At 42.7% G+C, this 24381-nt stretch overlaps 1 protein-coding gene across 1 annotated transcript in view; it reads right to left on the bottom strand.

The window, feature by feature from the left end:
- Positions 1–24299, bottom strand: part of LOC139413654 (trichohyalin-like) — a 28205-nt gene extending 3906 nt beyond the window's left edge. Inside the window, exons 1-4 of the mRNA XM_071161285.1 lie at positions 24109–24299; positions 19857–19889; positions 13650–16892; positions 2406–2521 (exon numbers count right to left, since the gene is read on the bottom strand). Of these exons, the coding sequence (XP_071017386.1) occupies positions 2406–2521; positions 13650–16892; positions 19857–19889 (3392 nt within the window). The 5' untranslated portion in view covers positions 24109–24299. The remainder of the gene's footprint in view (positions 1–2405; positions 2522–13649; positions 16893–19856; positions 19890–24108) is intronic.
- Between the last annotated feature and the right edge of the window lie 82 nt (positions 24300–24381).

Below are 24381 nucleotides of genomic sequence, written 5' to 3'. Positions count from 1 at the left end.
TTTAAACTGTTTAATGAAGGAAACTATATAACCCCCACCTTGGGAATTCCCCAGCAGACCAGTACCTCGATCACAGAGGGAGCTAAGGCTTGAGTAGAATGAGTGAGCGTTCATGTGCAAAGGATTAGCATTTCAATTAATATAATTATCAAGTGTGTAGTGACTTATTTGCGTAATTCCCACGTTTCTCAGTCTACACCCACTTCCCCAAGCCGTAATATCGGTTTAGCTCACTAGGGCATATCCCATATCATTTCCTTGTAACCATATCTACTTTGTTGTTTGTTAATGCATTTCTGTGATTATTTAGTTAGTTAATAAATACATGATTGAGACAATTGATGTATGGATGATTCATAGTGAAGACTGGGTTCGTGCAGATTACCAACAATTTATGGCGTTTGGAATGAGACTAACGTGAGGTAAAGAATAATTAATTCAACCTCTTCAGTCTACCCCCTCCTTTTTCGAACATTCTGTTAAAAATCGCACAACATTTCAGCGTCCTGCTACTCATGCCAGGAATATAGTATATGCATATGATTAGTATGTGTGGATAGAAAACACTCTGAAGTTTCTAAAACTGGTTAAATCACGGCTGTGACTATAACAGAGCGTGTGTTTCATCGAAAAGCGCAAGAAAAACTGGTCACTGAAAACTGAAAAAAATATCCATGCGCCACTTGCATGTATTGTTGAAGGGACACCAAATTAAATAGGGCCGAGATTGCAATTCCTACAGCTTCCACACGATGTAGCCAAAAACGTCATTTTCATTGACAAAAATCCTTTGTGTCATGACAAATAGATCCTTCATTCCGTCCAGCATACAGCAATCGATTTTGGAAGAGAGAAAAAGGGACATTGTTTTCTTGAGTAGCTGCTATTGAATACAGATCGCCCAGTGATCAATTTGATCGCTTATTAACGTTTACAAATACCTAAAGTTGGGTTACAAAAGTAGGTTGAAGTGTTTTGTCAAAGAATATAGGCAACTTATATAATTTTTAAAAATGACGTTGCGTGTTGGAAGAGAGCTTTTTTCCTGAACCAGACAGGCTATACAAATGGATATTTTGGGCATACATGGACGGATTTAATCGGGAAAAAGACCCAATTGTGATGTTTATGGAACATATAGGAGTGCCAACAAAGAATATCATCAAAGGTAATGAATGTTTTATATTTTATTTCTGCGTTTTGTGTAGCGCCGGCTACGCTAATTCTTTTGTTTACGTCCCCTTCAGGTATATTGGGGTGTTGCATGCTATCAGATAATAGCTTCTCATGCTTTCGCCGAAAAGCATTTAAAAAATCTGACTTGTTGGCTAGATTCACAACGAGTGTAGCTTTAATTCAATACCCTGCATGTGTGTTTTAATGAACGTTTGAGTTTTAACGAGTACATTTAGCATTTAGCGTAGTGCATTTGCATTTCCAGGTGCCTAGTTGAGACGTCTGCGTCTCAAGTAGGATCAAGAGTTAAAAGACTAATTGATCAGATATTAAAATACCTGAAAAGTTCTATTAGGAAAATTATAACTTTGTAATCTGAATATTTTCCTTGGTGCCCCGACTTCCTAGTTATTACTTCCTAGAATTGATTTGATAAAATAACAGTCTTCATTTTAATGATGCCAAAGACACGACATATTGAAAGTGTCGGTCCCAGGTTTTATGAGTTGAAATAAAAGATCCCAGATTTTGTGCACAAAATTGTTTACATCCCTGTTAGTGAGCATTTCTCCTTTGCCAAAATAATCCATCCACTTGACAGGTGTGGGATATCAAGAAGTTGATTAAACAGCATGATCATTTCACAGATGCACCTTGTGCTGGGACAATCAAGGGCCACTCTAAAATGTGCAGTTTTGTCACATAACACAATGCCACAGACATCTCAAGTTTTGAAGGAGTGTCTGAGACCAGCCTCACAGACAGCTGATGAAACAGAGGAGTATTTCTGTCTGTAATAAAGCCCTTTTGTGGGGAAAAACTCAGTCTGATTGGCTGCGCCTCTGCCCAGTCATGTGAAATCCATAGATTAGGGCCTAATGAAACTCAGTAAAACCATTGAAATTGTTCCATGTTGCTTTATATTTTTGTTCGGTATACACTACCCTGTGATGTGTTTAATCAACCAGCAGAGGTCGGAAGAAGCCAAACTACTTTCCCCTGTCCTATCCTGTCTCTTCACATCACAGCAGACAAAGAACAGGAGGCAAGGTAAGGAAACTACTTAGGATACGGGTGTATCTTAATCATCTTATCTTCTCACATCAGAGCAGGTAAAGGAGAGATGAGACCAGGAGAGGGAGCTACTTAAGACTATTGAGCTGCACCCTACTATACTTATCAGTAGTATAGGACTCATGTATGGTTCCCCTGTTTTGCAGTGCACCCACCAGTCATCCTCAGACAGTCTCGTGTCACAGCCCCCGTACTGCTTGTCTGGCTCTCCACCAATCAGAGACTCTGTGTCACGTCCCTCTCCTGCCCCCACATAACACGTCAACTGAACCTGATGGGTGGGGAGAGAGAGAGAGAGAAAACAGAGAGGGACCATTATCGAAAATGTAGATAAGTTTCATGGAGAGGGAAACTTTGCATGGAGTAGAACAAATACCGATACTCAGCTGACACTTTTGCCCAGAGGGCCGATATAATGCTAATGTAAGGAGCATTCCATGAATGCTGACCTATGTATGATACCTGTATGATGTACAATGACATAGACTGACAGACAATTGAGATATGGATAGTGTATGTGTGCCATTCCGAGGGTGAATGGGCAAGACAAAATATTTAAGTGCCTTTGAACGGGGTATGGTCGTAGGTGCAAGGCGCACCGGTTTGAGTGTGTCAAGAACTGCAACACTGCTGTGTGTATCAAGAATGGTCCACCACCCAAAGGACATCCAGCCAACTTGACACAACTGTGGGAAGCATTGGAGTCAACATGGGCCAGCATCCCTGTGGAATGCTTTCGACACCTTGTGGAGTCCATGCCTCAACGAATTGAGGCTGTTCTGAGAGTAAAAGGGGGTGCAACTCAATATTAGGAAGGTATTCGGAATGTTTTGTGCACTCAGTGTATGTATGATGTTATCTGATGAATGATCTTAGCTACGGTATCTGTATGATGTCAACTCTCATCAACTATCTTTTTGTTAACTGACAGATTACATCAAATATGCTTGTCTGTATTTTGTGGAATCTTGTTCAGATCTTCCCCTGAACATGGAGAAGACAAGGAGTTGCAATAGAATGGTGTCCAGTGGTGGAAAAAGTACCCAATAGTCATACTTAAAAGTATAGATACCTTAATAGAAAAATACTCAAGTAAAAGTGAAAGTTATCCACTAAAATACTAAAAATACTACTCGAGTAAGAGTCTAAAAGTATTTGGTTTGAAATATACTTAAGTATCAAAAGTAAATGTAATTGCTCGAATATAAATGTTACCCCACTCTTCCACCAAGGCACCTGCAATTTCCAGGACATTTCTAGGGGGAATGGCCGTAACCCTCCAATCCAACAGGTCCCAGACGTGCTCAACGGAATTGAGATCCGGGCTATTCCCTGGCCATGGCAGAACACTGACATTCCTGTCTTGCAGGAAATCCCCCACAAAAAAAGAGCAGTATGGCTGGTGGCATTGTCATGCTGGAGGGTCAAGTGAGGATGAGCCTGCAGGAAGGGTACCACATGAGGGAGGAGGATGTCTTCCCTGTATGCACAGCGTTGAGATTGCCTGCAATGACAACAAGCCCCAGACCATGATGGACCCTCCATCTCCAAATCGATCCCGCTCCAGAGTACAAGCCTCGGTGTAATGCTTATTGCTTCGATGAAAAATGTGAATCCGACCATCACCCCTGGTGAGACAAAACCGCGACTCGTCAGTGAAGAGCACTTTTTGCCAGTCCTGTCTGGTCCAGCGACTGTGGGTTTGTGACCATAGGCGACGTTGTTGCCGGTGATGTCTGGTGAGGACCTGCCTTACAACAGGCCTACAAGCCCTCAGTCCAGCCTCTCTCAGCCTATTGCGGACAGTCTGAGCAATGATGGAGGGATTGTGCGTTCCTGGTGTAACTCGGGCAGTTGTTGTTGCCATCCTGTACCTGTCCCGCAGGTGTGATGTTCGGATGTACCGATCCTGTGCAGGTGTTGTTACACGTGGTCTGCCACTGTGAGGACAATCAGCTGTCCGTCCTGTCTCCCTGTAGCGCTGTCTTGGGCGTCTCACAGTACAAACATAGCAATTTATTGCCCTGGCCACATCTACAGTGTGGCACATGCCTCCTTGCAGCATGCCTAAGGCACGTTCACGCAGATGAGCAAGGACCCTGGGCATCTTTCTTTTGGTGTTTCTCAGAGTCAGTAGAAAGGCCTCTTTAGTGTCCTAAGTTTTCATAACTGTGACCTTAATTGCCTACCGTCTGTAAGCTGTTAGTGTCTTAACGACCATTCCACAGGTGCATGTTCATTAATTGTTTATGGTTCATTGAACAAGCATGGGAAACAGTGTTTAAACCCTTTACAATAAAGATCTGTGAAGTTATTTGGATTTTTACGAATTATCTTTGAAAGACAGGGTCCTGAAAAAGGGATGTTTTATTTAATTATCAAAAGCAAAAGTATAAGTATAAATAATTTCAAATTTCTTATATTAAGAAAACGAGATGGCACCATTTTCTTGTTTTAAAAATGTGCATAAAGCCAGGGGCACACTTTTTACTCCAAACTCCAATGTATGGAGTAAAAAGTATAATATTTTCTTCAGGAAAGTTGTGAAGTAGAAGTAACATTTTCTAAAATATAAATAGTTAAGTAATGTACAGATACCGCCCAAAAATACTTTTACTTAAAAGTAACGGTAACTGACGGTGATAGGGAGAACACAATAAGTCAAGAGCGGTAACTACAACAACAAAAGGAAGAGGTTGAACAACGAGCCAAGCATGCATCTTTTAATGAGCTGGTCCTCCACAAACACCACGCACACACACACACACAGACACACACAGACACACACAGACACACACACACACACTGACACAGTCAAACACAAACACCACACAAGCACACACACACACATACACACACACACTGACACAGTCAAACACAAACACCACACAAGCACGCACGCACACACACACACATACACACACACACTGACACAGTCATACACAAACACCACACGAGCACGCATGCACACACACACACACACTCAGTCAAACACAAACACCACATTAGCACGGACACACTACACACACATACACACAGTCAAACACCACACACACACACACACACACACACACACGCACACACACACACACACACAAACACATTCTTTGAACCTCACCTCACACTAGTGTTTGTCAAGGCACACATGCCAACCTACCGTCGTTTTTTATGTTACCCGGCAACAAAAACAACCTCTGTGTAAATACAGTGGGAGAAGAACGGCTTTTGATTTAGTAAACATCTTCCTTCATAACTACTTTCCTGCTTTGTGCTGATTGATTGGTTGGGGTGAGTCAGGCTACACACACAGAGAGAGAAAGAGTGAGTGAGATATTATCTCTGTCTGACTTCATTTGCACAATGCTTCATATCGTGCTGCATCACTCTGGTCTGGCTGGCCTTGTCACTGTGTGACTGAATGAGCCTCTCTCAGGGGATTTGCCTACAGTACAGTAGGCTATGACCTCATAGAGGAAGTACAGTGACAGACAGGAGGACTGGGTGTGTTTCGGCTCCATCTCAAATGGCAACCTATTAACTATATAGTGCACTACTTTTGACTAAGGTCCATTGGGACAGAGCCGTATGGCCTTCACAACCCTGTTTGATACACTACATGTCCAAAAGTAGATGGACACCTGCTTGTCGAACATCTCGTTCCAAAATCATGGGCATTAATATCGGGCACTGATGTTGGGCGATTAGGCCTGGCTCGCATTCGGCGTTCCAATTCATCCCAAAGGTGTTTGATGGAGTTGAGGTCAGGGCACTGTGCAGGCCAGTCAAGTTCTTCCACACTGATATCAACAAACCATTTCTGTATGGACCTTGCTTTGTGCACGGGGGCCTTGTCATGCTGAAACAAGAAAGGTCCTTCCCCAAACTGTTGCCACAAAGTTGGAAGCATAGAATCCTCTAGAATGTCATTGTATGCTGTAACATTAAGATTGACCTTTGCTGGAACTAAGGGGCCTAGCCCTAACCATGAAAAACAGCCCCAGACCATTATTCCTCCTCCACCATACTTTACAGTTGACACTATGCATTCGGGCAGGTAGCGTTCTCCTGGCATCCGTCAAACCTAGATTCGTCCGTCAGACTGCAAGATGGTAAAGCATAATTTGTCACTCCAGAGGATTTCCAGAGGCAGTTTGGACCTCGCTTGTGAGTGTTGCAACCGAGGACAGACATGCTACGTGTTTCAGCACTCGGCGGTCCCATTCTGTGAGTTTGTGTGGCCTACCACTTCGCGGCTGAGCCGTTGTTGCTCTTAGATGTTTCCACAATAACAGCACTTACAGTTGACCGGGGCAGCTCTAGCAGGGCAGACATTTTACAAAATGAAAGGTGGCATCTTATGACATCCTATGACACTGAGCTCTTCACTGAGTTCTTCAGTACGGGCCATTCTACTGACAATGTTTGTCTATAGAGATTGCATAACTGTGTGCTCAATTTGATATACCTGTCACCAAATGGTGTGTCTGAAATAGCCGAACCCACTCACTTGAAGGGGTGTCCACATACTTTTGGTCATGTAGTGTATGTATAGCAGCAGGGTTAAATTGCCAGAGTTTCATTGGCAGCTGTATATCAGTTCAAAGGGCAGATTGCCATTGTTTACATAAAAAGCTTACAATGTCAAATAAGGTAGGCGGTAATAAGTAAGAGCAACTTTCTAATATTGAGTTGTACCTCCCCCTTTTGCCCTCAGAACAGCCTCAATTCATTGGGACATGGACACTACAAGGTGTCAAAAGCATTCCACAGGGATGCTGGCCCATGTTGACTCCAATGCTTCCCACAGTTGTGGCACGTAAATGTTTTGTCTTGCCCATTCACCCTCTGAATGAAACACACAATCCATGTCTCAATTGTCTCAAGGCTTTAAAAACCTTCTTTAACCTGTCTCCTCCCCTTCATCTACACTGATTGAAGTGGATTTAACAAGTGACACCAGCAAGGGATCCTAAGGGGGAGGGTTACAAGTCAAGACAGAGCAGGTAGTACTCTGCAGTCACACCTCATTTTAACATCTGTGCTTCACAGTAAAGTTATAGGGGGGCTCAAAGCCATCCAGACTGAAAAAGGACCCAATGCTAGCTTGCACGTCCTCTAAACAATGCAGCGATAAATGACACATACACATGTGCGCGTGTTCAGACATTAAATGTGCAGGCTTCAGGCCTGATAGAAATATACACAAGGAGACATACTCGCTTCCGAGACAGAACAGGGTTTTTAAAAGCGTACTCACATAATTTCGAGGAACTCACACTCACTAGTGGTTATGGACGGCATATTGTTGCACCCTGAAGCAGTCTACCTTTCTGCAGGTCTACAGCATAAACCACACCATTAGCTCTGTTACAGAGATGTAAACAATGCAATACAGCTGTGTGGTTCTGCTAAATGTGTTCTGCAGTGAGAGGAATAGAAAGACTATACATGGACACGAAAACATGGGCCTTGAGAGGTGTGTGAGGTTAGCATGAGCAGAAATGCATAGCAAGGAGCATACACACACACACACACACACACACACACACACACACACACACACACACACACACACACACACACACACACACACACACACACACAAACACAAACACACAAACACACAAACACACACACACACACACACACACACACAAACACACATGCTACAGTGTTTCCATGGATCTTATCTCTTTCCCTCAGGCCTCCTGTCACTTTCCCCAGACTCTCATTCACACCACTGACAGAGGGAAATGCACACTGATAAGCACGGCACGCACACACACGCACACCATAGGCCTACACAAGCCTCTGAGGGGCGAGAAGAAGGATAGGAATAAGCAGAAAGAGGTCGAAACGTGTTGGAGAGATGGAGGGGGAGAAAGAAGTGGTAGTGGCCCTACAGACTATTTAGGGAATTAAGCTGTTTGGCTAAGTAGAACTTTTAGGTCTATGTTCATTCTAAAAACAGTCTGGTTCAAGAGAAGATAATGACGTTGTTCAGATGAGTTCTCTTACAGCGCTGGTGTCTACTGCCCGTCTACTTAGCTTGATCCGCTGGCGACTCCGGACCGAGAACAACCTCAGGGATCGCCGGCTCTGGGAGGCAAAGCTACGCAGTGGAGACACGGCCCTCTGGAACCTCCCGTCCCCACCTTCTCCCTCCTCCTCCTCTACCTTCTCCTTCTCTTCTTTCACCACCTCATCCTCTTCATCATCATTTTTCCAGACTAAGTTCAGTGCCTCCTGTAGGGAACGACGCACGCTGCCCACCCAGCTAGAGACCTGGACCTGGGCGGAGGACAGTTTACCGCCCAGGTTCTGCATGTCTATTGGCTACCACCGTGATAATGCTGAGTGGTCACAGGGGTGACCGGGTTAATATGGAAACCAGCGGAATGTGCTAACCAAGGGTCAAGACTTTTTTGGGTTGGATTCAGGTTTGGGGTGTGGGGGTTGAGAAGTCCTCCTTCCCTGGCTGTGTTTTATTTACTTCCTGGTTTCAGAGGACAAAGGTCAAAGATGGCAGTGATAGAACATGTCCTCATCACGGAAGGTCCACAGTAACCAGTCCAGTTTGAGTTAATCAAAGTCCAATTTAGGTTCAAGGTGTACTTCTGTATACACAGTAACCAGTCCAGTTTGAGTTAATCAAAGTCCAATTTAGGTTCAAAGCATGCTTCTGTGTACACCTCACTCCCACTTACTGAAACAACTCTTCCTGTTTAGCCCTGCCAATCATGTGAACTGGCCAACCATGTGCTCTGAATACAACAAAACTTTCCTCTGACACCGCAGGGCTCACCACAATGGATGGGACTAGGCAAACCTGAGCACACACAGTGACAACTAGACTCTGTCAAACACTAAGAAACCGGCTGAAAGTGAAAACACACTGTAAGATATCAATCTATGACTCCTGTTGCAGCTGATAGACTATTTTCCTTATTGTATTGTTCACGTTCAATGTCAAACCCAGCCAGCCAGATGGACTACCTAGCCTATATCTACTCTTCATCTTTGTACAACCACTTAAGCTCTTGCATGTTCTTTATATATTAAGTCTCTTTCTCTCTCTTTCTCTCTCTTGCTCTGACACATTCCCTCGTTCACAAACCAAACCTGTCTGTCTCTCCCGCAGTTAAAGACCCCGGAACTCCCAGGTTCTCTCAGACCCTTCCTCCCATTTCTTTTAGAAAAATGGGAAAACCAGATGGGAATCTTGACTTCTCCTTGCATCCATTCATGCACAACCAGGTGAGTTGAGCTTAATTCTCTGCTTTTATCTCCACAGAGTTGGGTGAACGTTCTCAGAGGACAACAATCAAAGCTGGGCTCTGTGTTAGGAAGGAAGGAAGGTGGAAAATCCCACGGGAAGGTGAGGCTGGACCAAGGTGCTGCTCTGCTGTTGCTTCCGTCTCTCCCTTTCTCTGTGCTGTAGGTAAGGGCAGGTGCCGGAGTCAAAATCTACATTTTTCAGGCTTGGAGAGAGAGAGAGAGAGAGAGAGAGAGAGAGAACGAGTGAGACAGAGAGAGAGAGACTGAGTAGGTGAGAGAGAGAGAGAGAGAGAGAGAGAGAGAGAGAGAGAGAGAGAGAGGGAGAGAGAGAGAGGGAGAGGGAGAGGGAGAGAGAGAGAGCGAGAGAGGCACTCTCTCAGCAAAGGGAGGGGTGACAAGGGACGGAGAGAGAGAGACAGAGAGCAAGATCTAGCTTGTCGTACCATGTATGGTATTTATGAATTGCTATCATGAGAGAAGTGGGGTTGTTGAACAGTGTTGATGGATGGAGGGTGAGGGCAGGATTCTAATATCTTATTAAGTTATGCTTGCAACTTTCCACTACTACATACTGTCCATCTATCAATCAGTCAATCTGTCAGTCAATCCGTCTGTCAGTCAGTCAATCAGTCAGTCAGTCAGTCTGAACAGCCCTCATGGTTGGCTGCTCAGCCTGTGTTTGGAGGGCAAACACACTGACACTGCTCTCTCAGACCAGAAATAGCCTTTCTCCCTCTAGCTCTTACTGGAGAAACCTGATTCACCTTAAAAAATCCTAAAGATAATATGAAATGGGAAAGACTGTTTTAGCTTCACAGATGTGTTGTTTAGTTTTATATTGATGAATTACATCATATACATATTGAGCATTGATTGGGGGATGATCTAATCAAATAAAATGTATTGGTCATATACACATGGTTAGCAGATGTTATTGTGAGATAGCGAAATGCTTGTAACTAGTAACACAGTGTCTGTCCTCCTTTGACAATGCTCATTATTAACTTTTCAAATCTGCATGAAACCAGTGAAATGAGTGAGGGATTGCCACGATGGGAAGTAAATATAATTGGACTCACTGAAAGGTAACTTCAGGTTTTGTACAAGTAAATATAGTTTGGTTATTTAGCACCATCTACTGGACTAAATGGTAACTCACTCATTCAAATGAAAGTGAATTGAGGAAGTGAGCTAAATATAAGGAAAACATAAACTTGGATAGATGGCTCACGTGCCACAAAACCTATATCAGCATGGGCAGGGCCATTGAGGACTTTCACCATGTTGAAGTAGTCACCTGGGTGGGACTTCTGATGGGTTCATGAAAAGATGACATAATCCCATCCAAGTCAGCAGGATGGATCAGACAATGAATTATACTCCTGAGAAATAAATCCATGATTGCAGGTGGCAGTAAATCACCAAGCTTGGCTTTATACCTATTCAGACAGCAGCTGTATCTGGTCCACTTAGTTCATTTGCCACACACCAACCAGACAAAAAGGAGCCTATGAAATGTCTTGCTTTCTCTATCTTCTCTGAGTGTACCTTCATGTAAACACGATATAGTACTATAGAATGAGTAAGTAAGGCAGAAAAAAAAGCCACACACCAACAGGAAATGTGAATTCCTGTTGAAGGGAGATTACTTAGAATTTGACTTATTGGAAAGTCCTGTCAGCCTACAGAAATGTAACATTGAAACTGAACAGCATGTTTGCTACACATAAATGCTGTTGTTGTGTCAAACCAAAGAAACAGGAGCTGTCTCCATATAATGCACGTTGAAAACATTGCCTAGGTCTTGGTTAAAACTCAACCGCCCCAACATATAACTTGTGTCTGAAAATGGTTTGGGAGCTGTATGAGAGGGAAGAAATAACACATTCACTTAGATTATAAAGACCTACATTTATTTGAAGATGGAGCCCAGTAATGAGACTATTAATGGCATGAAATAAAGCCCCTCCCCACATTTTGTTTTGTATTTGTACTTTTTTGTGTGTGGGTTTGGGTGTCTTTTTCTATTGCTCTATTTGTTTATAATAATGATTATCTCTGTCTGGAAATGTTTTATGATTTCTGTTATGTTAAACCTAATATAGTTTCACTTATTTTACCATGTACCATGAACTGTACCCATCTGCATGTAGTAGTATAAGTAGTATGTGTCTATGTTCATCTGCTTTTATGAAATTGAAAATAAAAAATGAGTAAAAAAACAAACTAATTGCATAGGTCTAAATTGTCTTCATCTGCATCTGTCACTAAACCCCTAATTCAAATACAGATTTTGCATGATCAAAATACAACAGCATGTTGTTAGCTGCTACCTCTTAGTCCTGCCAATGTGCGTGGAATAGCTTGACTTTTTTAGTGGTGATTTCATGCTCTTCTCAGCGAGTAGAACGAGATTGATATTCTACAGTAAAGCTACACTATTTGTGTTGTGCACAGTGTGGCTCTAAAGAGATACCTTCCTATTTAGCCACGCTAACTGCCCTGACTTCTCTAGTTCTCTTTCACAATGAACACAAGTGTGACAGCTTTCAATATACAATATAGCTATTAGTTCTTCTATGAGCAGAAGAGATCACTCACCCATAGAAGCCTCAGGCATTTCTATTTTAACACTTCTTCATCAGTTTATCCCTATGTATCGGTACATAATATCTTATCTCTCTGTCTTCCTCCTTTATACATCACCCTTAGTATTGCCTATCCTTCATGTATCTCCCAACGTCCTTTTTCATATCTATGTCAAACAGCTAAAAGAGGAGATATGGCTATTCTAATTCCCTTCCTGTATACAACCCTTTTATTTTTATATATACGTTTTATTTATTGTTTTTAGATCACAACAAAAGACCTGAAACTAAAATACTCCTTAATTTAAACAGACCAACCATCCAAATTTCATAAGACAATATCATTGGAACTATTGGCCAATCATTGTATATACAACCCCTTTCTAGTAGAGAAATACATTGAGTGAAGGTAAAATGAAAGGAAGACAAAGACTGCAATAGTGATGGAAGGGAAGTAAAATGTCTCGATCTCGGTTACTTTCTATTTCTCGCTCACACACGAAAGCAAGCAGCCACGCCCACACACAAAGTACATGTGGGGATATTTGGGACTACTTAGCTATATTGCCGAAGGGAATTTCCTCATTAAAGAAACACTTTCGTATTTACTTATACTCAAGTTCTAAATTCTGTCAAATATCCCAATGTGTTTTGTAATACTGTCTCTGTACTGAATGGGGGCAGCAGAGAGCCACAATAAGTTATTGCTCAATGACAACTTCTCATTCAGTAGAAAACCACAAGAAGTGAATGAAATATCACCAAGACCAAGTAGGCATTGTCATTGTCTGTTAGTGTATGTACCCGGGTGTATTTGTATCGTATGTGTATTTTTGTGTGTTTGTGCAAGTGTGTGTGTGTGTGTGTGTGTGTGTGTGTGTGTGTGTGTGTGTGTGTGTGTGTGTGTGTAAGAGAGATAGAGAGTCTGTGTATAACTACACACCCCTTGAACCAACACCTATTTGTACCTATGGTTATCTAGGTAGCAGGCAGGGTAGGTAGTGAATAGGTTCTGGTTTCAGGGCATGTCAGTATCATTACACAATGACACACCTTGATCCAACTATTTACAGTTACACACACACACACACACACACACACACACACACACACACACACACACACACACACACACACACACACACACACACACACACACACACACACACACACACACACACACACACACACACACACACACACACACACACACACACTGCCTTCTTTAGCAGTGACTTCATACCTGTTCCTTTAGCAGGTAGTACCACATTAAAGGGATACCTTGATATTTAGCCAATAGCCGTGTAACCTGCTTTGAGATTTTATATAAAAATGATCTGTATCTGTATGGCTACCCCCATAAATGCCTTTATGTGGATTCTTATGGAAACACAATTTCCCCAGTATACCACCAGGATTTAAGCCAATGGAAAGTCAGTCAGTGTTGGAAAGGAAAATGACCTAGGCCATTAAATACCCTTTTTGTGTTATAATTTTCATATTTACTCCCCAGTTGATATTCCCCTTGCTTACCTCCTCCATGTCCATGATGGTGCCCTCCTCCTTATACTTCTCTTCCTCCTTCTTTTTCTTCTCCTTCTTATTCTCTGTCCCATCCTTTGGGGTGGGGACTCCCCCCTCTAGATCCCTCTCAGCTGGGTGAGGTTTGACGCTGACTGGACTCTCTTGGGCTGGCTCCCGGGTGTCAACAACGGTTCTCTGGAGGTCGGATTCCGAGGAGCCCAGTGACTCAGGCTCCTCTGTTCCAGGGGAGGGTGACTTGACCTGGGCACGGTCAGCAAGGAACCTGGCCTGAGACCCCCACCGCCGGGGCTTGACGGAGAAATCATCATAGACCATCTTGATAAGAGGCTTCTCCTCTTTGACAGAGAAGTCGTCGTAGACCACCTCGATGTGAGGCTGCTTCTCTTCTTTTGGTATTGGTTCTATGATGGGTACGGTAGTTGAGGGAGGAGGCTCTGGCTTGGGAGGTTGGTCAGGTTTAAGAGTGATGAATTGGATTGGGGACACTGCTTCTTCTTTCTTCCGATCTTCTTCTCTCTTTATCTCATCTTCCTGCATCCTTTCCTCCGCTCTCTGTATTTCCATTTCTCGCTCTTTTTCTTTGAGTTTCTCCCTTTCCTTCTCTCTCAATCTCTCCTCTTTCATCCTAAGCTTCTCCCTCTCTCCTTCCTCTACCTGTCTCTCATTTTCCCTTTCCACTTCTCTCTGTCTTTCTCCCTTCTCTTCTTTCCTCTTTCTCTCTTCCTCCTCTCTCTGTCTCTCCCTTTCCTTCTCAAATTCTATCAGTCTTTCTCTCTCCTTCTCTTCTTTCCTCTTTCTCTTTCTCTCTTCCTCCTCTCTCTGTTGCTTCCTTTCCTTCTCAAGTTCTATCTGTCTTTCTCTCTCCTTCTCTTCTTTCCTCTTTCTCTCTTCCTCCTCTCTCTGTTGCTCCCTTTCCTTCTCAAGTTCTATCTGTCTTTCTCTCTCCTTCTCTTCTTTCCTCTTTCTCTCTCTCTCGTCCTCCTCTCTCTGTCTCTCCCTTTCCTTCTCAAGTTCTATCAGTCTTTCTCTCTCCTCTTCTTTCCTCTTTCTCTTTCTCTCTTCCTCCTCTCGCTGTCGCTCCCTTTCCTTCTCAAGTTCTATCTGTCTTTCTCTCTCCTTCTCTTCTTTCCTCTTTCTCTCTCTCTCATCCTCCTCTCTCTGTCTCTCCCTTTCCTTCTCAAATTCTATCAGTCTTTCTCTCTCATCTTCTTTCCTCTTTCTCTCTCTCTCTTCTTCATCTCTCTGTCTCTCCCTTTCCTTCTCAAATTCTATCAGTCTTTCTCTCTCCTCTTCTTTCCTCTTTCTCTTTCTCTCTTCTTCATCTCTCTGTCTCTCCCTATCCCTCTCTTCCTCTCTCTGTCTCTCCCTTTCCTTCTCAAATTCTATCAGTCTTTCTCTCTCCTCTTCTTTCCTATTTCTCTCTCTCTCTTCTTCATCTCTCTGTCTCTCCCTATCCCTCTCCTCCTCTTTCTGTCGCTCCCTTTCCTTCTCAAGTTCTATCTGTCTTTCTCTCTCCTTTTCTTCTTTCCTCTTTCTCTCTCTCTCTTCTTTATCTCTCTGTCTCTCCCTATCCCTTTCCTCCTCTCTCTGTCTCTGTCTCTTCATTTCCCTCTCCATTTCTCTTTGTCTTTTTCTCTCCTCTTCTTCTTCCCTCTTTCTCTCTTCCTCCTCTCTCTGTCTCTCCCTTTCCCTCTCCACTACCTTTTGTCTTTCTCTCTCCCTCTCATCTTCTGCCTGTCTCTCTTCTAGTTCCAGCTGTTTTAATTTATCCACTTCTGCAAGTTTTTCCTCCTCTTTTACCTTAGCCTCCATCTCTTTCCATATTTGATCAACTACTAGCTCCTGTTTTTTCCCTCCATCTTCCTGTCCATCTTCCTGTATCCCTACTGTTTTGTAGAGTGGTACCACATCCTCCTCCTTCTCTCCCTCCTCCTCTTCCTCCTCCTCGTCTTCCTCCTCCTCCTCCTCCTCATCTTCTATCCCAGAATGTCCAGCGTGAAGTAGGGTGGAAGCCTTGTCCTCTCGAGGAGCTAGCTGAACGCTTTTGCTCGTCGCCAACGACCCCCCAGTGACACTCAACACAGGGTGAACTCTGACAGGGAATGGTTGAGGGGCAACATCCACCCTCTGATTGGATGCCTGAACAGGAGGTGTGTCTGCTGCCCAGTCTTTGATCCGCTGTTTCACACCACCAGAACTAACTGCTTGTTTCATTGGACGAGGTACTTCCTCCCTATTGGTCAGAGCCTCTAGTCTCGAGGAGGAGTCCAGCAGCAGACTGATCCTCCGTTGTATGCTGTTCCCTTTCTTTTCTCCTTCCTCCTTTACCCCTTCTCCATCTCTCTCTTCCTTCAGTGGTGTTGAGTGCTTGAGTCTGCACTCTGGTTCAGACGGTGACCCTGGTGAATCAGTGACCTTCTCTTCCTCTTTTGCCCCGAGGACTGACACTTTGGGGACTGCAGTCTCTCTCATGGTCACCTGTTCCCGTTCCTGGTTAGCTGGTGGCTGTGAGGGGAGTGAGAGGCCAGCAGACTCAAACCTGGAGGTGAGCTCCATGGACAGCCGCTTCCTGCCTCCTCCCAAGTGGGCTGCCTGATCCTTCCCAGCGTGGCGCCTGACGACTGCAGGGGTGGGCTCACTCACAGTGTTTTCAGACTGCGTTTGAAGAGGAGTTGAGGTGACTGATGGTACAGGCTCAGTTCCAGTGGCGGAGTGGCCTGTATCAGAGGGGCCATGTTCGTCCAGTTCAGAAAGACTGACTTGATTTACCTCTGAGGTTCCAGTTGGGTCAGATGTGGTAATAGCTGGTGGCTCAGATTTTGGGATAGTAAGGGATGTGGAAAGAGCAGTTTGGTTTTGTTCAGTAATGTGGGTCGATTCAGTTTGGGGTGTTATGGCTGAAGGAACTTTGAGAGCATTGGTCAGTTCAGGTATCGTGGTGCTCTCTGCATCGAGTTTCACAATGCTGCTTGAGTCAGACACAGGGGCACTAATAGGCTGACAAGGCTCTGGTTTGCTGGAGGTAGTGGGCGTGGTCTGAGATGGCTGTGGAGTCATTGTGAGTGTCTTTGGGGCTAGGATGGAGCGGAATGTGGTGTTCCTCTGCAGTGAAAAGGGTTTGGGAATCAGGCAGGGTTTGGGGCCTAGCTCAGGCTTGATACCTGCATCTCCTGCTTGGCCCACCTCACCAGAGGCCACGTCCACACGAGCTGCCATGCCCTCACTTCGTTCCTGAGAACAGAAAAAAGTATGAAAAAGGGGACGAGAGGATAGGGGAGTGGAGCAAAGGAGAGTGGTTGAGAAAAAGGGAGAGTTTGGCAGGAGAGGTGAAGGGACAGAAGTGGAGGGAGAGGGGAGGAAGAGGAGGAAGTGAGAAGAGAGGGGAGAAGAAGAAAGGCTATGTTAGGCTAATTGTGCTACATGAAGCCAGGTACAAAACAAATCATTGGCTTTACTTCACATTACAGTTTTTTTTGGATTGCTTACACACTAAAATTAAAAGTAGTACACTATTAGCAAAACCTTACACTCAAGAAGCAAAACATCAGCCCATATTTGCACAACTATAAGCACATTGTCAACCTCACACTTGTTGCAAAACTCTACACACAGTGATTTGCAAAACACTAAACACACTTAACATACATTACACACAAAAATCTATCATGAAGTCACGTCCTTGCAATACCAAAGCACTGACTGTCACCGTCCAACCAATTGGTTCAACACAGTCATCAGGTGTGCAAACACTAATTTGCTTAACTGTAGACACACCAATCAGGTGTATAAGCACTATAAAAAGCAGCAGGTGAGTTCATCGGTCTTCAAGCACAATGGAAAGAGTCAGAGAAAGAGTAAGACGAGGAGGAGGACGACGAGGAGAACGAGGAGGACGAGGAGGACGAGGAGGACGAGGAGGAGGATGAGGAGGAGGAGGAAGGGGAGGAAGAGGAAGACAAGAAGGTGCTCAAAGAGGACCGAATCTGACAAATGAGATCCGCGCAACACTGGTTGACCACGTTGTCAACCACGGCCTGACGCTGAGGGAGGCTGGATTGCGAGTACAGTCAAATCTAAGCCGATATACAGTCGCAAGTGTGATGAGAACATTTCGACTGGAAAATAGGTATTGTAAAAATATCATCATATCAAAAACATCTGCACGGTTTCAGTAACTGCTTACAGTACTGTATTCTATGCACTATCAGCACTTCTGTTACCTTTTCCTGTGAAATTACTGTACTATTGTATACTGGGTTTTTTTCTACATAGGATTGAGGGTCAGGGACGACAATGCTATAACACTCAAGCAGCTCCAAGCTAACATTGTCAATAACCACGCCATTTTCAACGATATCCATCAGGTCTCAACATCAACACTGGCACGCATCCTTAAAAAAAACATATTCAAATGAAGCAAATTTATCGAGTGCCTTTCGAGCGCAATTCCGAAAGGGTGAAACAACTGCGGCATGATTATGCAGAGGTATGTATTTACTTTAGCAGTGTGATCTTGCATACTGTCTCATAATCTATTACTGTACTGTAATATGTATACTAGATCTACACTGAACTACACAATTTTGCCTGACACTGTTTTACGAATGGATGGAGAGGAGGTCCAGCATGAGTTCATTTACGTAGATGAGGCTGGGTTCAACCTGACGAGAACACGAAGGAAGGGAAGAAACATCATTGGCAACAGTCAATGTCCCAGGGCAACGTGGGCATAATATAACACTCTGTGCAGCCATTATACAGAATGGGGTCCTCCACTGCCATGCCCATATGGGCCCTTACAACACAGCACTCATACTTACATTATTGGACCAATTACACAACATAACAGCAGCAAATCAAATCGATCATATGCAATACATTGTTGTCTAGGACTATGTGTCTTTCCACCGCTCTGCTCTGGTTCAGAACTGGTTTCAGCAACATCCACATTTCACCGTCCTATATCTTCCACCATACTCTCCATTCCTTTCTCGGCATGGCGGTGGAAGGTATATGATCTCCGTCTCCAGGCTGAGGTACCCCTCATCCAAGCCATGGAGGAGGCCTGTGACCAGATGGAGGTAGCAGCAATGCAAGGATGGATTCGTCATTCAAGATGTTTCTTTCCAAGGTGTCTTGCTAATGACAACATTGCCTGCGATGTTGATGAAATTCTCTGGCAAGATCCAGCTAGGCGAAGAGGCAATGTCTAGTTATTTTTGTATTTATTTTTTTGAACTTACAATATGTAAAGTGACGTTTGGTTACAGTATTATGACTCTCCTTGTCAACATTTTGGGCGTGTTGAGAAATAAATGAGTTTCTTCAGTCTGCAACATTGGTCTTGTGTAGTGTTTGGTGAATTTACATTATTTTGTACTTTGTTGATAGTAGCCTACTCTAATCATAGGGAAGTAGAAGTGCTAAAAGGGTTTTAGGTTTATCACAGCAGAGTGTAACTTGTGTAAACAGAGTATAGTAATGTGAAACGTGTGTGTTTCATATGGTAACAAAGTGTGGTTTTTAAAAAGAAGTGTATCGTTTTTACAAGAGTGTTTAATTTTGCAAAGGATCTGTAGTGTTTTGCTAATTGGGCGTGTGGTTGTGCTAATTGTGTGTAGTGTTTTGAAAACACAGGCCCTATTTTGAAAATCGTGCTTAAGCAATCAAAAAAAACTGTAAGCTGTCACTCTGCTCTCTGTGAAAATAACTTTCACCATAACATATCACTTTCACATACTCTGATGATACTCAGGGTTGAAAGCCAGTCGGTTTGGTTTTCTCAGGCCAAGCTAAAAGAGGCTGGTTGGGCTAGATTTTTACAGAGGAAAAATACCTCTGAAAAAGTTCAGTTGAAGTCTGAAGTTTACATACACTTATGTTGGAGTCATTAAAACTTGTTTTCCCACCACTCCGCAAATTTCTTGTAAACAAACTATAGTTTTGGCAAGTCGGTTAGGACATCTACTTTGTGCATGACACAAGTCCTTTTTCCAACAATTGTTTACAGTCAGATTATTTCACTGTATCACAATTCCAGTGGGTCAGAAGTTTACATACACTAAGTTGACTGTGCCTTTAAACAGCTTGGAAAATTCCAGAAAATTATGTCATGGCTTTAGAAGCTTCTGATCGGCTAATTGACATCATTTGAGTTAATTGGAGGTATACCTGTGGATGTATTTCAAGGCCTACCTTCAAACTCAGTGCCTCTTCGATTGACATCATCTGAAAATCAAAAGAAATCAGCCAAGACTTCAGAAAATAAATTGTAGATGTCCACAAGTCTGGTTCATCCTTGGGAGCAATTTCCAAATGCCTGAAGGTACCATGTTCATCTGTACAAACAATAGTACACATGTATAAACACCATGGGACCACGCAGCCGTCATACCGCTCAGGAAGGAGATGCGTTCTGTCTCCTAGAGATGAACGTACTTTGGAGCAAAAAGTGCAAATCAATCCCAGAACAACAGCAAAGGACCCTGTGAAGATGCTGGAGGAAACAGGTACAAAAGTATCTATAGCCACAGTAAAACGAGTCCTATATCAACATAACCTGAAAGGCCGCTCAGCAAGGAAGAAGCCACTGCTCCAAAACCACCATAAAAAAAGCCAGACTATGGTTTGCAACTGCACATGGGGACAAAGATCATACTTTTTGGAGAAATGTCCTCTGGTCTAATGAAACAAAAATAGAAAGTTTTGGCCATAATGACTATCGTAATGTTTGGAGGGAAAAGCAACCTTGCAACCTGAAGAACACCATCCCAAACGTGAAGCACGGGGGTGGCAGCATCATGTTGTGGGGGTGCTTTGCTGCAGGATGGACTGGTGCACTTCACAAAATAGATGGCATCATGAGGTGGGAAAATTATGTGAATATATTGAAGAAACATCTCAAGACATCAGTCAAGTTAAAGTTTGGTCACAAATGGGTCTTCCAAATGAACAATGACCCAAAGCATACTTCCAAAGTTGTGGCAAAATGGCTTAAGGACAACAAAGTCAAGGTATTGGAGTGGCCATCACAACGCCCTGACCTCAATCCCATAGAAAATTTGTTAGCAGAACTGAAAAAGCGCAAGGAGGCCTACAAACCTGACTCAGTTACACCAGCTCTGTCAGGAGGATTGGGCCAAAATTCACCCAACTTATTGTGGGAAGGTTGTGGAAGGTTTCCCGAAAAGTTTGACCCAAGTTAAACAATTTAAAGGCAATGCTACCAAATACTAATTGAGTGTATGTAAACTTCTGACCCACTGGGAATGTGATGACAGAAATAAAAGCTGAAATAAATCACTCTCTACTATTATTCTGACATTTCACATTCTTAAAATAAAGTGGTGATCCTAACTGACCTAAGACAGGGAATTGTTACTAGGATTAAATGTCAGGAATTGTGAAAAACTGAGTTTGAATGTATTTGGCTAAGGTGTATGTAAACTTCCGACTTCAACTGTACATCTTATACCATAAGCTACCTCTTACACCATAAGCTACCTCTTACACCATAAGCTATCTCTTACACCGTAACTGTACAGTATTATTGTTATGTCAGTGAAATAAATGTCATTGGACTGACAGTTGTTATGCTAAATTCTACATTATGCATAACAATTCACTTATTTTAGTGAGGGATTTGTAACTAAATACAAATCTTTAGCACTATATTCACTTAACCCTGAGACCCTCAGTTGCAAAAATGCAATGCTTCCTCAATTGCATCCTGTACAGGTCCTAAACTAAATAATTATTTAAAGCACAGTGCATCTCCTTAGGCCCAGATGTATCTCTTAATCATATTTGTGTGTGTCAGTGATTATTGTGGCATCATTAGCCTCTGAAACATTAGAAACCACAAGGCGCTTCAGAGGGTGAAACGTGCAGCCGAACACACCATTGGGTGTACACTGCCTGCTCTACAGGACACCTACAACACCAGGTGTCGCAGGATGGCCAAGAAGATCATCAGGAACCCCAGCCACCCAAGCCATGCGCTGTTCTCCCTTCAGACGTGGGCAGTACAGGAGCATCATGGCAAAAACTTGAAGACTGGCCAATAGTTTCTACCCTCAAACCATCAGGCTGCTGAATAGTCACCACTAGACAGATTTTCACTGAACCTTGCAATCACACCTGCAACCTTGTACATGTGACTATTAAACACTCTGAATCTGACACCTGTTCACTTGTCTGAGACCACACTGGTCCTCTACACAAGCATATGTAGTAAGCCATCCATGCAACTACGTGACTTGAAATATATTTTCCTGTCTTCTTTAAGAGGTAGTGATTATGAATATATATTTTTTTATTGTGAAACACGCACTCTGAGCCAGTTGTAGAGGTAGTTTTGTAAGTGTTGCAAAAAGGCAACATTGGGTTTATTAAAGAGTGGGCAAACTCAGGCATAGGACCACATTTATAGATTGATAGACAAGTTAAAGAGATTGTATACCTTCCGAATTCTGCAAATATGGATAACCAAATACTTCAACATTAACTTTGATGTTCCTTCTAGACATTAAAATAACAAAAATGAAGATATATATTATATTATGTATTTCAAAATAGTTGAGGCTTTGAAAAATACATGTTTTTGATAGCAACATACTAAAATATGGATTGGTCAAGATGATACATTTAGCTATTTCAGACAAAATAAGACAGAATTTTAGGTTTATATACCATGACACAATATTTTCTATCACCTGTCAATGATTTTGATCCATCAGAGGTCTATTAGAAGTATTAGAAGTATTTCTAGGGGGTAATATTTTTTTCCCTCATTTGAATCTATGTTTGGGTCTCACAGAGTTAAAGATGATTCATCTTATACTTATGATCGCCTTTACAGGGACGATCTACAAAAAGTGCTGTTGTTTACCCTCAAATACACAGTGACAGTTTGCCATGATATTCATGATTCAATCTCAAATCTAAACATATGTTATCTCTGATTGATACTAGTATAGCTGATAGTGCCAAATCTCTATGCTATTATGACTTTTTTATTGAGATGTTTAAGGAAGCTGTTCAAATTCTAACCATTCTTGGAATGACATTAAAGAGTCAAGCCAGGTTGTTTGGTTGATTTGTGAGTGAAGGCATCTGATTTGAATGGAACAAAACACAAATGTGTCCCAGTTGCATGTTGCACATCCTGTCTGGTTTTTCCTGTCAGCTCTCAATGTAGTATAAACCAGTCCAACCACACTCCACTGCTCCACATATGAAGCACTTTAAAACCATCTGAGGAGCCCCAAGGTCTGACTGGGAGGCATAGGTGTATGTTCCAAATCCCACTGGGCAAAAACTGGTTGAATAAACATTGTTTCCATGTCATTTAAATAAATACAAAATGTGGTGATGTTAAATCAATGTGGAAAACTGTTTGGTTTTGCAAAAAGTCATCAATGTAAGGGATTTTCGTAATTTATTCACCCAACTTGTCACCTAAATCCAATGACATGGTGAAATGTTTTGTTGATTTCAAACTGAATTCACGTAATTGCAAATCAAAACTAGATGTTGAACTGATGTCTTTGCCCAGTGGGATCGTACTCCAATTCCCTATAAAGTGCACTAGGCTACTTCTGACCAGAAAAGCACATTGTCCCCCTCTCTAGTCCCGTCATTATAGTACTGGCACTTAGGGCTCTCATCAAACTGGGTTTCCACGTTTAAGTACAGAACAGGTTTCGATTGAATAAGGCTCTGTCATATAGTTAAATACGATCTAATGGGAAATGTTTGCAACATAGTCACTTCTTGTTGTAAACAAATGGTGACGGTCACCACTTTCAATCAAAAACTATTAGCCAATTCTGTTATTTGTATTATCAATGATCTATTCCACCCCATATAATATGCCACACGAAATACTGTGTTTGATACTTTTTGTATTTGCTCCCACCAGTCTCAAATCGTTGTGTCTTATGTTCGCAGTCAGTCCACCAAAGAAAATATGAAAATACACTCTACTTAACAAGTCTATCCTTTGCAGACTGATATTTAAGACAGGCCTTTTTTTTCTACAGAACACATCAAGTATTGCGCTGTTTGGTTGTAAGAAAAACAAGCGATAAACAAAACGTATTTGACCGTAACCTTTACTTTGTATTAATAAGTGACCAATAAATAAATGGAGCACACAATGAACTCTCTGTCGTTGAACCTATGTACTCTTATATCTCCTTCGCCGCAGTAAAAAAGTTAAAATAACTAAAGTCCTGGAATGACCTCCTGCGCTATTATGATTCCTGGTAGTGAAATAGTTCAGTATACCTTTTCCTTGTTGCATATCCCTAGCCTATACCGACAAAATTAAAACCGTTTTATGATCAAATAGCCTACTAACGATAACGTAGCTGTTACAGGAGTGGACATATTGCTTTAATCAACTGACAACTGGTGTTTTATAGGAATAGGCTTGAGACTTTACCTGGTATCTTTAGGATCTCCAGATTACAATATGTGTTGAACAGAGGCTGTTTCGTGAATTTGTCTCCGTCTCTCCCAAAGTCATTCAACACAGATCCCACACAAGAATACTATTGTGCCACAGCGAACGATAGTCCGCGACAGTCCCTAGAGCGGGTGTCCGGACAGATCTGTCCCTCCCACAGGTGCTGCGGCATGACTGACTGGACAAACAGGTTTGATATGAATTGAAGAGGCTAGAGAAATGGGTTATTTTTACAGTTCAAGAAGCTCA

The sequence above is a fragment of the Oncorhynchus clarkii genome, chromosome 7 (assembly GCF_045791955.1).
Source record: "Oncorhynchus clarkii lewisi isolate Uvic-CL-2024 chromosome 7, UVic_Ocla_1.0, whole genome shotgun sequence".
Classification (NCBI taxonomy): Eukaryota; Metazoa; Chordata; class Actinopteri; order Salmoniformes; family Salmonidae; genus Oncorhynchus; species Oncorhynchus clarkii.
The sequence above is the reverse complement of the archived record's forward strand: the minus strand, read 5'-3'. Positions and strand labels throughout refer to the sequence as shown.